Source organism: Lipophrys pholis (assembly GCF_963383615.2).
Source record: "Lipophrys pholis genome assembly, chromosome: 11".
NCBI lineage: Eukaryota > Metazoa > Chordata > Actinopteri > Blenniiformes > Blenniidae > Lipophrys > Lipophrys pholis.
Genome location: NC_137631.1, coordinates 174766 through 195750, shown reverse-complemented (window position 1 = coordinate 195750; position 20985 = coordinate 174766). Strand labels below are relative to the sequence as shown.

General features: G+C 50.0%; 1 protein-coding gene across 2 annotated transcripts in view; it reads right to left on the bottom strand.

Moving 5' to 3' along the window:
• Nucleotides 1-20985, bottom strand: part of LOC308116335 (septin-7-like) — a 55758-nt gene that overhangs the window by 1615 nt on the left and 33158 nt on the right. For both annotated transcript variants that reach the window (XM_080474478.1, XM_080474479.1), the window contains exons 4-11: nucleotides 20577-20677; nucleotides 20310-20444; nucleotides 17329-17446; nucleotides 16812-16904; nucleotides 14710-14806; nucleotides 1980-2031; nucleotides 1571-1696; nucleotides 189-324 (exon numbers count right to left, since the gene is read on the bottom strand). In XM_080474478.1, the coding sequence (XP_080330604.1) occupies nucleotides 189-324; nucleotides 1571-1696; nucleotides 1980-2031; nucleotides 14710-14806; nucleotides 16812-16904; nucleotides 17329-17446; nucleotides 20310-20444; nucleotides 20577-20677 (858 nt within the window). The remainder of the gene's footprint in view (nucleotides 1-188; nucleotides 325-1570; nucleotides 1697-1979; nucleotides 2032-14709; nucleotides 14807-16811; nucleotides 16905-17328; nucleotides 17447-20309; nucleotides 20445-20576; nucleotides 20678-20985) is intronic.

Below are 20985 nucleotides of genomic sequence, written 5' to 3'. Positions count from 1 at the left end.
GTGATGACCCGGTGTGATGTGATGACCCGGTGTGATGTGATGACCCGGTGTGATGTGGTGACCCGGTGTGATGTGGTGACCCGGTGTGATGTGGTGACCCGGTGTGATGTGATGACCCGGTGTGATGTGGTGACCCGGTGTGATGTGGTGACCTGGTGTGATGTGGTGACCCGGTGTGACAAACTGACCTCAGCCTCTGAGTCCTTCAGCTTCTGCTTCTTCTCCTTCACCTTCATCTCAAACACCTGCTCCATCTCTGCCTCCATCTTCTTCATCTTCATCACGTGCTCCCGGCGCTCCTCCTCCATCTGAGCCAGCGGGCTCCTGCAGGAGAGGGTCACACTGGGGTCAGGGTCACAACACACTGGTGGGGGGGGGTCACACTGGGGTCAGGGTCACAACACACTGGTGGGGGGGGTCACACTGGGGTCAGGGTCACAACACACTGGTGGGGGGGTGTCACACTGGGGTCAGGGTCACAACAAACTGGTGGGGGGGGGGTCACACTGGGGTCAGGTTCACACTGGGGTCAGGGTCACAACACACTGGTGGGGGGGGTCACACTGGGGTCAGGGTCACACTGGGGTCAGGGTCACACTGGGGTCAGGGTCACAACACACTGGTGGGGGGGGGGTCACACTGGGGTCAGGTTCACACTGGGGTCAGGGTCACAACACACTGGTGGGGGGGTGTCACACTGGGGTCAGGGTCACAACAAACTGGTGGGGGGGTCGCACTGGGGTCAGGTTCACACTGGGGTCAGGGTCACAACACACTGGTGGGGGGGGGTCACACTGGGGTCAGGTTCACACTGGGGTCAGGGTCACAACACACTGGTGGGGGGGGTCACACTGGGGTCAGGGTCACACTGGGGTCAGGGTCACACTGGGGTCAGGGTCACAACACACTGGTGGGGGGGGGTCACACTGGGGTCAGGTTCACACTGGGGTCAGGGTCACAACACACTGGTGGGGGGGTGTCACACTGGGGTCAGGGTCACAACAAACTGGTGGGGGGGTCGCACTGGGGTCAGGTTCACACTGGGGTCAGGGTCACAACACACTGGTGGGGGGGGGTCACACTGGGGTCAGGTTCACACTGGGGTCAGGGTCACAACACACTGGTGGGGGGGGTCACACTGGGGTCAGGGTCACACTGGGGTCAGGGTCACAACACACTGGTGGGGGGGGGTCACACTGGGGTCAGGGTCACAACAAACTGGTGGGGGGGTCGCACTGGGGTCAGGGTCACACTGGGGTCAGGGTCACAACAAACTGGTGGGGGGGTCACACTGGGGTCAGGGTCACAACAAACTGGTGGGGGGGGTCACACTGGGGTCAGGGTCACAACAAACTGGTGGGGGGGGTCACACTGGGGTCAGGGTCACAACAAACTGGTGGGGGGGTGTCACACTGGGGTCAAGGTCACACTGGGGTCAGGGTCACACTGGGGTCAGGGTCACAACAAACTGGTGGGGGGGTCGCACTGGGGTCAGGGTCACAACAAACTGGTGGGGGGGGTCACACTGGGGTCAGAGTCAAAACAAACGGGGGGGGGGGGGGGGGCTCACTTGGTGAGCTGGCCTTTGGTCTTGGAGGTGTCGACTCCGTTGCAGGTGACGGCGGCCAGCTTCTTACTGCGGTAGTTCTCGTAGTGGACGTTGTTGGTGACGTCCTTCAGATCCTGCATGTGGGTTCTACAGAGGGGGGGGGGGGGGGGGGGGGGGGGGATGGGGAGGGGGGAAACTCAGGTGTCATATAGATTACCGTGTTCTCCAGATTAGAACATTTACCCTTAAGGTCCAGATGCAACTGAATCCACTGATAATTCAGATTTCTGCTCATCCCACAGATGCACGTTTCTTACAAAGCTCAGCTAAATGTTCATTTAGCATTTTAAAGAAGAATTAAACTAAACTCTGCATTACACTAAGTGTTTCCACTCATTGCTCCATCAGAGGAGAATCTGCATGCTCTCACCTGATGAGCATGTTGCGCAGCACGGTGAAGTCGCAGTGCTCGCCGTTCTCCACTGAAACACACAGGAACACACACACATACACACACATCACAGTTACTACAGAGAGCAACTCCTCCAGGGAAGAATCACCAGGTATTCAGGAGTTTAGGAGGAAAAGCGTAATTTGATGTAAAATATGACTTTCGTACAGCCGCTACGTGAGAGCAAAGACAGACAGACCCAGTGTGTTATTGAGATCAGACAGGACTTCATTCGGCCGTCAGTTGGGGGGGGGGGGTTAAGGCCGGGATCAGACAGGACGCCAAACAGGCTTTTATCTAAACTCACTTTCTGAGCTGTGAATGAGAAACCGTCTCGTCTTTAGTTTTAGATTCAGGCTTTGGACCGTTTTCTAGATGAGCTGCTGTGAGTTCAGGCTCCGCCCACACGACAACGCCGTTTCATGTATCGTCATTTACAGACTCTGAACCCTGCGGCTTCAGCAATTAATGGATTTATGGATTTTTACTTGTTAACGAGCTTCATGCCACTAATACAAGGGTGATGTGTTCAGAAGCATCATGTAACTCCCAACTTTTTATTTTAAATTTGCTGGGTGCGGCGAATTCAGGTGCTCACTAGTGAGTTAATACGGTAACCGCATGGTTTTTGTTCCATGATCCACACGGCGCAGCGTTTCAGGAGCCTCAACACCTTTTTTCTTATTTTTTTAAAAACAGGTTCCAGAGTGGAGGACTTTTAAAACGGCGCCTTGGCTTTGACGTGGGGACGGACAAGATGCACCTGAGCTGGAATCAATGATGTGACCTATAACCCCGCCTCCTTCTCCGTGACGTCACTTAACAACATGGCGGACAACCTGCATTAGTTGGAGCTGCACAAGCTGCTGATGGTCGTCGCTTTAAGGCCAAATGTTGGATTTGTCGATTTGTCAGCTTTTTCATGCTCCATGTCTTCTTCTATGGTTTTGGTGTTTTTCTGTGGCAGTGTTACAGCACCACCTACAGGTCTGGCATATGTACTATATCGTCTTGAGTAGTTTTGCTGGTGTTGTGGACGCAGGATGACGGGGAAATAAAAGATGATTCGGGCTCATGTGGACAGGAACTTGGCCCGCTGGGAGAGCCTCTCGCTGGGAGAGCCTCTCGCTGGGAGAGCCTCTCGCTGGGAGAGCCTCTCGCTGGGAGAGCCTCTCTGCTCGATAGACTCCGATGTGTTCGTACGTTACGACTGGACATTGTTAAGTTTGTGTGACTCTCCTGCAGTCCGTTCTCTCTCTGGACAAACTCACTTATCAACTTGTAAAGGACATTGTCGATAGTGGATTATTGATTAATGACAGTAGTGACCATCTCCCAGTATTTACAGTTAATAATACAAACCTAGGAAAAAATAGACAAAAAAACCGAATAGAGACGAGTAAAGACAGGAATCCTTAAACGCACTGAGAAATGGACTGTTGGGATCCATATATATATATATATATATATATATATATATATATATATATATATATATATATATATACATATACATACATACATATATATATGTGATAAACACTGTCCAATTAAGAAATACAACAAAAAACTAGCATCTAATAGTAATCCGTGGATATCAACAGGATTACAACATGCATGTAAAAAGAAGAATACTCTTTACAGAGAGTTCATTAGATAGAACCAAAGACACAGAACAAAAATATAAAAAATATAAAAATAAGTTAATATTCTAAGAGTGAGTAAGAAAGATTATTATAAAAGAATATTAGAGGATAATAAAAACAACATTAAAGGAACATGGAAGATAATAAATAATATAATAAGAAACTGCAATACACACAATAGTCTACCGAAGTATTTTATTGATAAGAATGTGGAAAATTCTACCATGAATGAAGTAGTTAACAGATTTAATGAATTCTTTGTAAACGTTGGACCTGAACTAGCAGGACAGATCCCTGATACTGGGAGTTCTGGAGAGTATATACCTATACATACCTATCTATATACTTATATACCAGAAAGAAATCCTGGTTCTTTGTTTCTTAAAGCTGCGACAGAACAGGAAATATTGGATATTCTCACTAAAAGCAAGAATAAAAGCTGATAGTGACGTGTCACTAGTGAAAAGGTGATAGAATTCATCTCCAAACCATTAACATACATATGGAAGGGTTCATTTCAAACTGGTTCATTTCAAAATAAAATGAAAATAGCCAAGGTCCTACCTCTATATAGAACTAGGAACAAGCATCATTTCACTAACTATAGAACCGTCTTATTAGTACCACAATCCTCAAAAATACTGGAAAAACTCTATAACAACAGATTGGACTCATTCTTAGAAAAATCAGTATAGATCTAGATCAAATAGATCAACAACACTGGCAGTAACTGAAGCAATAGAACTAATCACCAATACTATAGAGCATGAGAAATATACTGCAGGGGTATACAGCAGTTTGTAAAGGTGGTGACTAGTCCTCATCATGTCTGGACATTGTTGGTGGCGTCCCCCAGGGGGCAGTACTGGGTCCCCCAGGGGGCAGTGTGGCGTCCCCCAGGGGGCAGTACTGGGTCCCCCAGGGGGCAGTGTGGCGTCCCCCAGGGGGCAGTAGGGTTCTAAGCTACTGCATTTTGTACTATTTGCTGATGACACTAATATTTTTCACTCAGGGGATAATATAGTACAACTGCAGGAGGGAAAAACTACAGAAATTAATAAATTTAAAAAAAGGTTTGACAGCAACAGATTCTCATTAAATTTAGGAAAGACAAAATAATTTTATTTGGCAATAATAAAATGAGCAGAGGTAGAAATAAAAGAGGAGGGGGTAGAAATTGAGAGAGTTCATGAAATTAAATTTCTGGGGGTAATTATAGACGACAAAATGAGCTGGAAACTACAGATCAAACATATACAGAGTAAAGTCTGAAGGAACATCGCAGTACTGAATAAAGCAAAGTACTCCATACTCTATACAAGGGGTGGGAGAAAGTATGTTAAACTTCATGTTTTTTTGAATATTCATCTGATTATGTTTTTCTTGATTTATGTTTCTATTATTATTACTGTTATTCATTTGTTTATTTATTTGAGAGGAAAATTTTGTTGTTTTTTTTCCTTTTTTTTAGTTTTGTACCTTGATATTGGAACTAAACATTTCAAACAATAGATTGTAGAAAGTGTCTCACCCTGGGGTTATTTTCCACGTGCAAAGCGAACAGCTGAATCAAGTCTTTGTCAGACTTCATCGTCATCCATTGGAGGAAATATTGCTCTTTAGAAACTGTCCCCACAACAATGAGAAGGGCTTAGTGAATATTAGGCCGCAGAGCGAGGCGCCTGTCTGATCACGGCCTCTCACTGTGGGACGCCACTCAGTTAGAAACAGAGACAAGAAGTGTGGGTCAGACAACAGAATGGACGTCCTTCCAACAGCGGGACAACGGTGAGTTTTCATCCCAACGACAAAGACAAGGTTATGAGGTGAGGTGGGATTCTGGAAAAGGTCTGCAGCTAATCTGCTGTGGGACGTCTCCGCTTCCTCAGAAGCGCAGCTGCTCATTGGTTGGCTGGGCTGTCACTCATCACCGTCATCGTCTGCGGGGCGGCGAGAGAGGAGGACACCTTACCATTGATGAAACTTATCCAGTCCCGCCCTTTGGCATCCCAAGCCAGCCATTGACCTCCTTTCTTTTCCAGAGGAGGGAGCTCTGACGGAGGGGAGGGGTACGGGTTTTCAGTTACTGTCTGCGGCCCAGCAGGGGGGGGGGGGGGGGGGGGGGGGGGCTAAATCTGGGGTGTTTCTGTTTTGGTGTGGCTCAGAGTTGGCCCTGGATCGGCCTAGATTCAGCCCAGATTTGGCCCAGATCAACACCCGAGCCTGCATGTGTCCAAGCTGACTGGCTACGGAGCTCAGGGGCTTGTTTGGGTGGTCAGGGGAGGAAGGGGGGGCTGTTAAATGAGGATCTGTGCATGACCAGCAGAGGGCGCAGGTCTCAAAAGGAGGGTTGGGTAGAAGAGCTCAGCGGGATCAAGGTTCAGGCAAAGAAAACAGGTTGTAACTGAGAGTAAACAGATTGTACTTATTGATGAACGGCAGAAAACTCCTGATGCAGATTGGAGTTTTAACGTCAATTTGTGCTGGTCCAGCTTCTGATTGGTCAATCTGAAGACAGCTCAGGAGGAAACTCTGGCTGCACACCAGGAGTTCTGAGCCGGAGAGCTTCCGTGACGATGGACTGGGTTTAATGACACGAGAGCAAACAACCTTCTGTGGACACATGCAGAACCGTATGTGTGTGTTTAGTGTTAAAAGTCTTTTAAATCCAAAGTGATGAGTGAGAATTCATGGGGGCGGAGCCACAGGTTACCTGGGAGCTTTGAATGAGCGGCGACATGCCTTTCTGGAAGACGCTAAGCGTACGTTAACTGCTCATGAAGCTACAAAGCCATGTGTTAGGAGGGCGGAGCCCCGAGCCCCGAGCCCCGAGCCCGGATCCCGGAGCCCCGAGCCCGGATCCCGGAGCCCCGAGCCCGGATCCCGGAGCCCCGAGCCCGGATCCCGGATCCCGGAGCCCCGAGCCCCGAGCCCCGAGCCCGGATCCCGGATCCCGGATCCCGGAGCCCCGAGCCCGGATCCCGGATCCCGGAGCCCCGAGCCCCGAGCCCCGAGCCCGGATCCCGGATCCCGGATCCCGGAGCCCCGAGCCCGGATCCCGGATCCCGGAGCCCCGAGCCCCGAGCCCCGAGCCCCGAGCCCCGCCTCGGCCCGGTGATAACAGCCGTCACCATCCTCCCCAGTGAACTGAGCCACACGGCGAGGAGAGGAGAGGAGAGAATAGAATATAGGAGAGGAGAGGAGAGGAGAGGAGAGAATAGAATATAGGAGAGGAGAGGAGAGGAGAGGAGAGAATAGAATAAAGGAGAGGAGAGGAGAGAATAGAATAGAATAAAGGAGAGGAGAGGAGAGAATAGAATAGAATAGAGTAGAAGCGAGGAGAGGAGAGGAGAGGAGAGGAGAGGAGAGGAGAGGAGAGGAGTAAATCAAGCAGCGTCTGATACCACCGGAGAGGAGAGGAGGCGTCTGCAGTGTTAAGCCTGTTTTTCTGATGCAGCAGCAGCAGCAGCAGCAGCAGCAGCAGCAGCAGCAGCAGCAGCAGCCTCTAGTTTTCTCCATGACTATTCACAGCATCAGACCTGGACTAAACTCCAACCATGAAAAATAAACGTCTTCAAATTCACAGTAAAGTTTGTTCCAACCTCAGTCTAACATTTTCTGTTTTTCTTGAACTGTTGAGAAATTTGGAATCTGAGATCTGGAAGGTGACAGAAACACTTGCTTAACTCTTCTTTAAATGCAGTTTCAGTAACTTCTGTTCCCGGACCAAAGTCAATCCAAATGGTACTGAAAGTACTGTGAGATTGTGAAGAGAACTTTAGTGTTGCTTCAAATACACAGAACAGACCCAAGTGATGGTTCCTGTGACCTCCTGGTTGTCCTCGTCCTTCCTGTCTCATGCCAACACTCAATAGACTGACTGCTTCAGACCCGGGGTCAATGATGACTTTTAAAAAGTCACCTGAACCTCCTGTGGAGAGACGGTGAGTCCAACCCGACACATCCAGATTAAAATCTGAGTCCTGGAACTTTTCCCAGTTCAAAATCAGAATTACGACCTCGAGGGGAAAGAGCTGCACCAACTTCTGCTGCTCAACTCAAAAAACTGCTCAGAACGCTGAGTTCCAGGGACAAAGAGGACAAGGTCCAAGCTGGAGTTCTGGCCTCTAGGGGGCGAGGATTGGATAGTCCAGTCTGAACATCTTGACGGCACAAGGTCATCCCAGTTTCAGAGGAGCAGGCGCCACCGACTGCACACAAGTCACCAGAGTTTGGAGGACTGGAACCACTACCAACAGAACTAATTAGTTCTGTTGGTAGTGGTTCCAGTCCTAAGCCTAATGAGTCCAACTTAAAGGTGCAAAGCTTTTACAGCCTCCATTCCTTCATTCAAAGTGTCAAACATCAAGTACAGCAAAGGGCCTGAGAGACAGAGAGCAGGGCAGAGCTGGATCAGGGGTTAAACGTTCTCCTTAAGAGGCGCCGGGGGGGAATCCTAACGGTGGTGAACGGGTCAGGAACTAAGATTACGCAGATCAACGACTCGCACGTTACCGTAGATCATCACAGAGCGCCGTTTTGTTCTGGCCCTCCCAGAACCTGCCGACGGCCAAACCCGAACTCTGACCTCAACTCTAAAAACAACTCAGTATTCTTCATTCTGGCAACAACCCCAAAGTTTGAACTCACAAACTGAGGAGGACTAGAATGACTGGACAAAGACTCGTCCGTCTCTGAGTGTTGGCAAAGAGCAGCGAGGAGCGAACAGTCCACATCACCTCAGTGACTTTTCTTTCCTTTTCAGATTTCAAACTCCCAGAAATAGTTTCAAAATAAAGGTATTTCAGGGTTTGGGTGAGTCTGCAGCCCAAGTCTGATTGGAGCATTGGTTTGACCATCAGCCTAATGATGAGACAGCAGGGCAACGGGGGGGGGGGGGGGCAAACTGACAGGAGCTGGGGGGGACATCCTTCCAGGTAGGAGGAGGAGGAGGAGGAGGAGGAGGAGGAGGAGGAGCAGAAAAATGAGGTTGAAATAAAGTGAAAGATGGTTTTGTTTACCAAAAATGCCCTCTGTCAGTCATGGAAAAGACAAAGAAAAAAATAAAGGAACAAAAAGAGAGAAAAGAAAGAATGAAATAGTGAAAGACTGATAAAAGGTCAAGCACAGAGACAAAAAGGTAAAGTGACTGTAGATCAAGATTCGTGTACAGAGCAGCAGCGTGGGCGTCCACACAGCGAGCAGCAGCTCCACGGGACTTCCAGAGCAACAATGGACCCCTCTACACTCCTTCTCCAGAACCCTCGTCTGGGGAGACATCAACTCTACCAAAAGAAGTGTGTGTGTGTGTGTGTGTGTGTGTGTGTGTGTGTGTGTGTGTGTGTGTGTGTGTGTGTGTGTTTGTGTGTGTTGAGGAGGGTGTGTGTGTGTGTGTGTTGAGGAGGGTGTGTGTGTGTGTGTGTGTGTGTGTGTTGAGGAGGAGGAGGGAGGGTGTGTGTGTGTGTGTGTGTGTGTGTGTGTGTGTGTGTGTGTGTGTGTGTGTGTGTGTGTGTGTGTGTGTGTGTGTGTGTGTGTGTGTGTGTGTTGAGGAGGAGGGTGTGTGTGTGTGTGTGTGTGTGTGTGTGTATTGAGGAGGAGGGTGTGTGTGTGTGTGTGTGTGTGTGTGTGTGTGTGTGTTTGTGTTTGTGTGTGTTGAGGAGGGTGTGTGTGTGTGTGTGTGTGTGTGTGTTGAGGAGGGTGTGTGTGTGTGTGTGTGTGTGTGTGTGTGTTGAGGAGGAGGAGGGAGGGTGTGTGTGTTGATGAGGAGGAGGGAGGGTGTGTGTGTGTGTGTGTGTGTGTATTGAGGAGGAGGGTGTGTGTGTGTGTGTGTGTGTGTGTGTGTGTTGAGGAGGAGGAGGAGGGTGTGTGTGTGTGTGTGTGTGTGTGTGTGTGTGTGTGTGTGTGTGTTGAGGAGGGTGTGTGTGTGTGTGTGTGTGTTTGTGTGTGTTGAGGAGGGTGTGTGTGTGTGTGTGTGTGTGTGTGTTGAGGAGGAGGAGGGAGGGTGTGTGTGTGTGTGTGTGTGTGTGTGTGTGTGTATTGAGGAGGAGGGTGTGTGTGTGTGTGTGTGTGTGTGTGTGTTGAGGAGGAGGAGGGTGTGTGTGTGTGTGTGTGTGTGTGTGTGTGTGTGTGTGTGTGTGTGTGTGTGTGTTGAGGAGGGTGTGTGTGTGTGTGTGTGTGTGTGTGTGTTGAGGAGGGTGGGTGTGTGTGTGTGTGTGTGTGTGTGTGTGTGTGTTTGTGTGTGTTGAGGAGGGTGTGTGTGTGTGTGTGTGTGTGTGTGTTGAGGAGGAGGAGGGAGGGTGTGTGTGTGTGTGTGTGTGTGTGTGTGTGTGTGTGTGTGTGTGTGTGTGTGTGTGTGTGTGTGTGTGTGTATTGAGGAGGAGGGTGTGTGTGTGTGTGTGTGTGTGTGTGTGTGTGTGTGTGTGTGTGTGTGTGTGTTGAGGAGGAGGAGGGTGTGTGTGTGTGTGTGTGTGTGTGTGTGTGTGTGTGTGTGTGTGTGTGTGTGTGTGTGTGTGTGAGGAGGGTGTGTGTGTGTGTGTGTGTGTGTGTGTTTGTGTGTGTTGAGGAGGGTGTGTGTGTGTGTGTGTGTGTGTGTGTTGAGGAGGAGGAGGGAGGGTGTGTGTGTGTGTGTTGAGGAGGGTGTGTGTGTGTGTGTGTGTGTGTGTGTGTGTGTGTTGAGGAGGAGGAGGAGGAGGGGGTGTGTGTGTGTGTGTGTGTGTGTGTGTGTGTGTGTGTGTGTGTGTTGAGGAGGAGGAGGAGGAGGGTGTGTGTGTGTGTGTGTGTGTGTGTTGAGGAGGAGGAGGAGGAGGGTGTGTGTGTGTGTGTGTGTGTGTGTGTGTGTGTGTGTGTGTGTGTGTGGGGGGGGGGTAACAGTGTAGAAGCTGCCAGATGACGTCACACTTGTCAGAAAGTAAGTGGACGTCCTATGAGGGACACGTGTCTCACCTCCCATCACTACATACCGTCTCAACACAGTTTCAAGCTGATTGAAGGTCTTTTAACGAGCGTCCTGGATTATGGAACCTTTTGTAATCCAGGGTGATAGATTGTGCAGGTAGATACAGTGAGGAACATGAAGAACAGCCTGCCATGTTCCAAGTTCTCCTAATTAGAAGTTATGGACTTTACATTGTAGGAGCATTTCCACTGTGAGAGGACGTCAGGAGGCATGTTGGTCCACTCCTCTACTGCAGTAGGGATGTTGGTCTACTCCTCTACTGCAGTAGGGATGTTGGTCAGCTCCTCTACTGCAGTAGGGATGTTGGTCAGCTCCTCTACTGCAGTAGGGATGTTGGTCCGCTCCTCTACTGCAGTAGGGATGTTGGTCCACTCCTCTACACACTGCAGTAGGGATGTTGGTCCACTCCTCTACTGCAGTAGGGATGTTGGTCCACTCCTCTACACACTGCAGTAGGGATGTTGGTCAGCTCCTCTACTGCAGTAGGGATGTTGGTCCACTCCTCTACTGCAGTAGGGATGTTGGTCCACTCCTCTACACACTGCAGTAGGGATGTTGGTCCACTCCTCTACTGCAGTAGGGATGTTGGTCCACTCCTCTACACACTGCAGTAGGGATGTTGGTCCACTCCTCTACTGCAGTAGGGATGTTGGTCCACTCCTCTACACACTGCAGTAGGGATGTTGGTCAGCTCCTCTACTGCAGTAGGGATGTTGGTCAGCTCCTCTACTGCAGTAGGGATGTTGGTCCACTCCTCTACACACTGCAGTAGGGATGTTGGTCCACTCCTCTACTGCAGTAGGGATGTTGGTCCACTCCTCTACTGCAGTAGGGATGTTGGTCCACTCCTCTACTGCAGTAGGGATGTTGGTCCACTCCTCTACACACTGCAGTAGGGATGTTGGTCCACTTCTCTACTGCAGTAGGGATGTTGGTCCACTCCTCTACTGCAGTAGGGATGTTGGTCCACTCCTCTACTGCAGTAGGGATGTTGGTCCGCTCCTCTACTGCAGTAGGGATGTTGGTCAGCTCCTCTACTGCAGTAGGGATGTTGGTCAGCTCCTCTACTGCAGTAGGGATGTTGGTCCGCTCCTCTACTGCAGTAGGGATGTTGGTCCACTCCTCTACTGCAGTAGGGATGTTGGTCAGCTCCTCTACTGCAGTAGGGATGTTGGTCCACTCCTCTACTGCAGTAGGGATGTTGGTCAGCTCCTCTACTGCAGTAGGGATGTTGGTCCACTCCTCTACACACTGCAGTAGGGATGTTGGTCCACTCCTCTACTGCAGTAGGGATGTTGGTCAGCTCCTCTACTGCAGTAGGGATGTTGGTCCACTCCTCTACACACTGCAGTAGGGATGTTGGTCCACTCCTCTACACACTGCAGTAGGGATGTTGGTCCACTCCTCTACTGCAGTAGGGATGTTGGTCAGCTCCTCTACTGCAGTAGGGATGTTGGTCCGCTCCTCTACTGCAGTAGGGATGTTGGTCCACTCCTCTACACACTGCAGTAGGGATGTTGGTCCACTCCTCTACTGCAGTAGGGATGTTGGTCAGCTCCTCTACTGCAGTAGGGATGTTGGTCAGCTCCTTTACTGCAGTAGGGATGTTGGTCAGCTCCTCTACACACTGCAGTAGGGATGTTGGTCAGCTCCTCTACTGCAGTAGGGATGTTGGTCCACTCCTCTACTGCAGTAGGGATGTTGGTCAGCTCCTCTACACACTGCAGTAGGGATGTTGGTCCACTCCTCTACTGCAGTAGGGATGTTGGTCCACTCCTCTACTGCAGTAGGGATGTTGGTCCACTCCTCTACACACTGCAGTAGGGATGTTGGTCCACTCCTCTACACACTGCAGTAGGGATGTTGGTCAGCTCCTCTACACACTGCAGTAGGGATGTTGGTCAGCTCCTCTACTGCAGTAGGGATGTTGGTCCACTCCTCTACTGCAGTAGGGATGTTGGTCAGCTCCTTTACTGCAGTAGGGATGTTGGTCAGCTCCTCTACACAGATCTTCTCGAGGTCTGTCAGGTGTCGGGGCTGTCGCTGAGCAACACAGAGTTTCAGCTGTTCTATTGGATTTAGGTCTGGAGACCTGCTCGGTTGTTGCTCCAAATCTCACAATACTTGGCCCCATTCGTCCTCTCCTTAAGACAGCGCAGTCGTCCTTTGTGTAATTGGACAGTTTATGTCCCACTCATGTGGTTGGTTTTAAGATGTTGAGATCCACCTGATGCCTCCTTGAAGTTTCCATCAAATAAAGACGTCGGTCCTTAGAAGAGTGAGATCAGTCCTACTAGCCACTGTCCAGTGTCTAAATATAGAGACAAACCAGGGATTCTGACAGTCAGAGTGGCGGGACAAGGGTGAACTGGATCCAGTATTGTAGGTTTCTTCTTCTCATTCATTGGATTCCAAGTGATGCCCCCTTTAGGTTGTTGTGGGGAAATGATTCGGTCCTTGGTAGTTTTCTTTTGGGAGAGTGAGAGATCAAGACGCCCTCAGGTAGGAGTCCAACCAGAGACACATTGTCCAGGACTTCACAGGTTCACCTGAATCTGAGGCACGAAGAGTTCCAATGGAACATTTCTTTTTCAAAGCCAATGTCAACATGGGAACTAACCAAAATCTAAAACCTCTGGAGAGCAAGCTGAAGGTACCTTGAAGTCTCTCTAAATGGAGCACTTGGTCTTTAGTGGAGGTTCACTACAAATAGAACGGTACTTTTCACTACTTTTCTTTGATCTGAGAACAAATGATCAAAATCAGCCCAACCAAAGACGCATGGTCCAGGTCTGCACACAGCCAGCTCCAGGGAACCAGGACTGGAAGGATATTCCGATATTCTCAATATTGCACAAGAGAATGTGGTTGGATTGAAGTTGATGAGACCCAACGGATGCCTCCTTCGAGCTTCGTCAATACTGGATTCCTACCTCGGAAGATTCTGGAGTTCTTTGGCATCTCAACATGAGGCCAAACAAGGACATACCGTCAAGGTTTTCATGTCCATTAGAGATCAGAACTGTCTTTCAGGTCATTTGGTGATTCACTTTTCAGTTCTTCACCTGCCCACTTCCTTCTAGGAATCCAGACTTCAACCGGAAGTATTTTTGGCAGTTTTACTGTTTCCATACACGTATCGACATTCTTTATCAGCCCATGTGATCCTACTACTAACGTCTGCTTGCTGCAATGCCCTACATGGTGTCAAACCTTCAGGGGTCTCTGAATGGACGGCTTGATGCCGAGGAGAAGGACATTTTCTACATCAGGACAGTATTTTAGAGCAACATGAGCATGCAGCGTCTTCACAATGACCCCCAACACGGAACCATCGACTGAGTACCGAGGAACCATCGACTGAGTACCGAGGAACCATCGACTGAGTACTGAGGAACCATTGACTGAGTACCGAGGAACCATTGACTGAGTACCGAGGAACCATCGACTGAGTACCGAGGAACCAAGACCTCAAAAAGAAGCTTGTCTATAGATTTCCTGTTTGTGTACCTCTCTGGTTTTAGCATATTGGACTGAACCTGAAATTGAGGAAATGTCTCCTTGAAGACTAAAGCATTTGGTCCTTGGTGGTTTTCATGAATCTTAGATAACAGAACAATATTTCTATGTGATCTTAAGATGTTGTTGACAGGATATGATTAATTCTCCAGGTTTTGGGGCCAAGACTTGAAGAGGAAGAGTTCTTGAGAGTTCTTCTACCAGTCCAGCTACTGTCAACCCTGTGAGACAGAAGGAACAGCAACACGTCCCATGGACTTCCTTTGGCGAGTCACTCGTCTTTTCCATTTGGGTGTTTTGTGGTTTACATTTTGACAAGTCTTTGTGTTACCTGGGAGTGAACACAGCGAGTGGATAAAGGAAGGAAGTAGGGGGCGCCGTGGAGAACATGCACATCATGCTTCATCCACTCCAACAGAGGACATACTGAGACCAGAGGACACTCTCAAGCACGTGGACCTCCCACCATGCTCCAGCCACCGTCTGACCACAGTGACATTCAGCAGGAAGCGTCCACACGTCAAACAGCTGCGGGACCTTTCACCGCTCTACATTGTTCTAACGGCGCCATTTCACACGCCAAGCCTACCTTCAGCCACGCCCCAGGGGTACTGCCGACCTCTGACCTTCTTCCCGTTCACTTCGATCACCACGTTGCTGCCGACCACAGCCAGAGGCATCTTCTCCTGGAAAACACAGGTGAGTTTGGTGAGTGACGCTGCTGCAGCGTGGTTCTCAGGAGGAACCTCCAGATGGCAGCGTGGTTCTCTGGAGGAACCGCCAGATGACAGTGTGGTTCTCTGGAGGAACCTCCAGATGGCAACATGGTTCTGTGGAGGAACCTCAGGAGGAACCTCCAGATGGCAGCGTGGTTCTCTGGAGGAACCTCAGGAGGAACCTCCAGATGGCAGCGTGGTTCTCTGGAGGAACCTCAGGAGGAACCTCCAGATGGCAGCGTGGTTCTCAGGAGGAACCTCCAGATGACAGTGTGGTTCTCTGGAGGAACCTCCAGATGACAGTGTGGTTCTCTGGAGGAACCTCCAGATGGCAGCGTGGTTCTCTGGAGGAACCTCCAGATGACAGTGTGGTTCTCTGGAGGAACCTCCAGATGGCAACATGGTTCTCTGGAGGAACCTCTGGAGGAACCTCCACATGGCAGCGTGGTTCTCAGGAGGAACCTCCAGATGACAGCATGGCTCTTTGGAGGAACCTCAGGAGGAACCTCCAGATGGCAGCGTGGTTCTCAGGAGGAACCTCTGGAGGAACCTCCAGATGGCAGCATGGTTCTCTGGAGGAACCTCCACATGGCAGCGTGGTTCTCAGGAGGAACCTCCAGATGACAGCATGGCTCTTTGGAGGAACCTCAGGAGGAACCTCCAGATGGCAGCGTGGTTCTCAGGAGGAACCTCTGGAGGAACCTCCAGATGGCAGCGTGGTTCTCTGGAGGAACCTCCAGATGGCAGCATGGTTCTCTGGAGGAACCTCCAGATGGCAGCGTGGTTCTCTGGAGGAACCTCAGGAGGAACCTCCAGATGGCAGCGTGGTTCTCAGGAGGAACCTCAGGAGGAACCTCCAGATGGCAGCGTGGTTCTCAGGAGGAACCTCTGGAGGAACCTCCAGATGGCAGCATGGTTCTCAGGAGGAACCTCTGGAGGAACCTCCAGATGGCAGCATGGTTCTCTGGAGGAACCTCTGGAGGAACCTCCAGATGGCAGCGTGGTTCTCTGGAGGAACCTCTGGAGGAACCTCCACATGGCAGCGTGGTTCTCAGGAGGAACCTCCAGATGACAGCATGGTTCTCAGGAGGAACCTCTGGAGGAACCTCCAGATGGCAGCATGGTTCTCTGGAGGAACCTCCAGATGGCAGTGTGGTTCTCAGGAGGAACCTCCAGATGGCAGTGTGGTTCTCAGGAGGAACCTCCAGATGGCAGCGTGGTTCTCAGGAGGAACCTCCAGATGGCAGCGTGGTTCTCTGGAGGAACCTCTGGAGGAACCTCCAGATGGCAGCGTGGTTCTCTGGAGGAACCTCCAGATGGCAGCGTGGTTCTCTGGAGGAACCTCTGGAGGAACCTCCAGATGGCAGCGTGGTTCTCTGGAGGAACCTCCAGATGGCAGCGTGCTACAAGAGGCACGCCATCGACTCCTCCGTTTACGAGACATTTGGTTTGGCTTTTTCATTTCATTAAACGTTTCAGCTTCAACTTTTAGAAATCGACGTCTGTTCAGATAAAATGGCAGAAACGTGTTTAGTTAATGTCGTTATTGTCCATCGACTCACACGAGTGCAGAACACGTGTGGAGGACTGCTACTGCAGTGTTCCACTGTGGACACGGAGATGGAACCCAGAGTGTTCTGACGTACCTTAAATACACACCAGGGAACGAAAAGGAGTGTTCTACTGAACAACAGTGCTCTTCCTCTGTCGTTTTCATTTCAGATCAATAATTCTGTCATTTCAAACCTCTTAGTTACAGTTACCAACGTTTCTGAGAGATTTTTACTTTTCTCACATGGGAGGAACTAGTTAGTGAACTAGTTAGTGAACTAGTTAGTGAACTCGTTAGTGAACTAGTTAGTGAACTCGTTACAGAGGTGCTCCTCACAGGAGAGCACAGCTCTCCTCCTAAAGTCGTGGACAGAAACGTCTGCAGGGTTCCGATCCGTCAGGAAACCTTCCGTCCGGCTGTTACCTTGATCTTGCGGATGAGTTTGTTGTCTTCGTCGTCCTCCGTGTCGGGGAACTCGTAGATTTTGATTTTGTGCTCCTGAATCTCTTTCATGATCTAGAACCAAAACAGAAACGTTTCTAGGATAAAAGCTGTCAGGAGTCATCTGAGTCATTAAAGGGACGGATCAGCTGAAGCTCATGTTAACTAATGGGCATTAGTGTGTGTGTGTGTGTGTGTGTGTGTGTGTGTGTGTGTGTGTGTGTGTGTGTGTGTGTGTGTGTGTGTGTGTGTGTGTGTGTGTGTGTGTGTGTGTGTGTGTGTGTGCTGCGTTTGTTTGGGGTTGTTTTTTGATGGTTTATGTACAGTAACTAATTTTCATTATGATTGTGTAACAAAATACACCTGTACTTTTGTTGTAAAAAGTTAAATAAAAATACTGTGGCAAAAACAAAAGTAGTTACTGTAAATATAAAGTAACTGTTTTCATAAAGTAACTATTAAACAGTGACTTCCTTGCCGGGCCTTGCGGCGTCCGTACCTGCTTCTTGAAGAGCTGGCACTCCTCGGGGGTCAGAGTGTCGGCCTTGGCGATGAGAGGGATGACGTTGACTTTGTCGTGGAGTCTCTTCATGAACTCGATGTCCAGCGGCTTCAGGCTGAGGAACACAACCAGAGCAATCATGGAAACGGTGTCAGGATCAGCAGGAGGATTTGAGGAGACTCGACGAGTCCATTCTGAACTCTGTAGAAACTCAAACCAGATACATTTTTGTTATGAAACAAGAGTTTGATTTTCATTTCATTTCATTTTATATCTGAACTTTGATTTCAGTTCAGGTGCCACATTCAACAAAATACAAACAACTTCAAATGTAGTCAAAGTCTGTCACTTCTTTGGGCTGAACCAGAACCAGAACCAACCCTGAATGAGCTCCATGTTAAATCCATCACTCTGGATTTGTTGTGCTTATATTGCTAAGTCTACATTCAGGCCCAATTTAAAATGTTTCATGTAATTTCTGATTCAGGAGAGGAGATCTCTCGTCTGAAGAGATCCATAAAGTCACTTCAATCTTGAAAACATGTGCACAGGAAGACGTAGTTAAACTATTTCCCTTTCAATGCTTCTTTCCAACAATTATGATGTAGGTTACAGTCTGAAAAGTGACATCTGAATATTATCTAAAATAATCAGATGATGTGGAGATGAAAATGGCTGCAGTACTGACAGTCACCAGCAGAGGGAAACAGCCATGCAGCGTCACATACACACCACAACAAAGACCTGAATGTCATCCCACTGTGTGTGTGTGTGTGTGTGTGTGTGTGTGTGTGTGTGTGTGTGTGTGTGTGTGTGTGTGTGTGTGTGAGACAGTTGTGAAAGCATTGGCTTGTTTTTCTGTGTGTGCAGCTGCTGTGTGTGTTTGTGTGTGGGTGTGAAGTGTATGCAGCATGCGGCCAGCGTGTGTGTGACTGTGCGGTGGTGGGGGGTGGTGCATACTATTTGTAGTGTGTGTGTGTGTGTGTGTGTGTGTGTGTGTGTAAGAGCGGGGTCATGTGTGTGGGGAGTGCAGAGTGTGTCCGTAGAATATGTATGCGACAGTTGTGCAGATTTACAGCTCCGAGTGTGTGTGTGTGTGTGTGTGTGTGTGTGTGTGTGTGTGTGTGTGTGTGTGTGTGTGTGTGTGTGTGTGTGTGTGTGTGTGTGTGTGTAGCAGCTGGGTGGAGGTACCTCAGAGGGACTGGGCTCATCAGGGAACAGCTCAGGTTTGAATGAAAGCAGCTGCAGCAGTTTCTCCTCATGAAGGAATCATGGCTTTTTAACAGACATGAGAACTGACATGAAGCGCTCAACTCCTCACTCCTCTACCTCACTCTTACTCCTCTACATCACTCCTACTCCTCTACCTCACTCTTACTCCTCTACATCACTCTTACTCCTCTACATCACTCCTACTCCTCTACCTCACTCTTACTCCTCTACATCACTCCTACCCCTCTGCCTCACTCCTACTCCTCTGCCTCACTCCTTCTCCTCTGCCTCACTCTTACTCCTCTACCTCACTCCTACTCCTCTGCCTCACTCTTACTCCTCTACCTCACTCCTACTCCTCTGCCTCACTCCTACTCCTCTGCCTCACTCTTACCCCTCTGCCTCACTCTTACCCCTCTGCCTCACTCCTTCTCCTCTGCCTCACTCTTACCCCTCTGCCTCACTCTTACCCCTCTGCCTCACTCTTACCCCTCTGCCTCACTCCTACTCCTCTGCCTCACTCTTACTCCTCTACCTCACTCTTACTCCTCTACCTCACTCCTACTCCTCTGCCTCACTCTTACTCCTCTACCTCACTCCTACCCCTCTGCCTCACTCTTACCCCTCTGCCTCACTCCTACCCCTCTGCCTCACTCCTACCCCTCTGCCTCACTCTTACCCCTCTGCCTCACTCCTACCCCTCTGCCTCACTCCTACCCCTCTGCCTCACTCCTTCTCCTCTGCCTCACTCCTTCTCTGCCTCACTCCTTCTCTGCCTCACTCCTACTCCTCTGCCTCACTCTTACTCCTCTACCTCACTCCTACTCCTCTGCCTCACTCTTACCCCTCTGCCTCACTCTTACCCCTCTGCCTCACTCTTACCCCTCTGCCTCACTCCTACTCCTCTGCCTCACTCTTACTCCTCTACCTCACTCTTACTCCTCTACCTCACTCCTACTCCTCTGCCTCACTCTTACTCCTCTACCTCACTCCTACCCCTCTGCCTCACTCTTACCCCTCTGCCTCACTCCTACCCCTCTGCCTCACTCCTACCCCTCTGCCTCACTCTTACCCCTCTGCCTCACTCCTACCCCTCTGCCTCACTCCTACCCCTCTGCCTCACTCCTTCTCCTCTGCCTCACTCCTTCTCTGCCTCACTCCTTCTCTGCCTCACTCCTACTCCTCTGCCTCACTCTTACTCCTCTACCTCACTCCTACTCCTCTGCCTCACTCTTACCCCTCTGCCTCACTCTTACTCCTCCACGTAGTTTTATTCTCTAAGCTCATCTTCCTCCCTACACAATGTTCTGGAGGTTTCTTCCCAGCAGCCAATCACATCCAGAATCAATCTGGATTTCCATTGTGCAAGGATGCATGTGTGATGTAGAGCTGCAGCTTCACCGTAGTGAGACTCTGCAGGATGAGAATCGGCCAATCGGAGCGGAGGCTCGGCTCAGACGAGCCTCCGCTCCGATTGGCCGATTCAGAGATGGAAAGCACAGCTCCACCGAGCATGAGCAGACCCGAGTTATATAACGTTAGTGGGTCACACTAGATGACACACACACACACACACACACACACACACACACACACACACACACACACACACACACACACACACACACACACACACACACACACACACACACACACACACACACCAATACATTCATGTGACCACAACCATGTATTCAACCACTCAACTGTCATTATGCAGCAGTCGCACGCACACACACTAAACACAGTCCATCTGCAGTACCCACCCGTGTCCAGAGGGGGCGATGAAGTACAGACAGCAGTGCACTCTGTTGTCGGGCATGGACCTGCGGTTCACTCTGGACTCTGCGTTCAGGAAGTCCTCACACTTGCTGTCGATGTAATTAATGACGGGCTGCCAGCTGAGGGGAGGGACAGAACCACACTTTGGATCATGGTCTGTCGATGCAGACGGTCAGGAGCACCGGATGCCCCCGGTCCCTCCGAGCTCTGGGGCCGTCATCGGGTTTTAAAACAGAGTTTGGACTCCTCACCAGTTGCTGTTGTCCACGGCATCTCCGAACCCCGGCGTGTCCACGATGGTGAGCGTGAGCTGGACTCCCCCCTCCTTGACCAACACTTTGGACTGTTCCACCTGAAACGCACCACCACCAGACCCCGTCAGCTCAACGTGTCAGGAAAGAGTCATGTTGACACAGCAGCGCTCTGAAAACCAGGTCCCTTCACACAGCAACAGCAGAAAGAGTGAAAAGGATGTCATCTTCATGTTGGGCCAGTAGTGGGTGCTGTTGGTTGTTGTTGTCATGAAACCACACACAGACATTAAGAAGAGGAGAACACAGACATTCTAGAGGACAGACACCAAGTTGGATTGGTATCACGGTGACTGTCAAAATAAAAGCACCAAGTCCAGGAGTCCTGGCAGTCTATAGGAAACCTGGT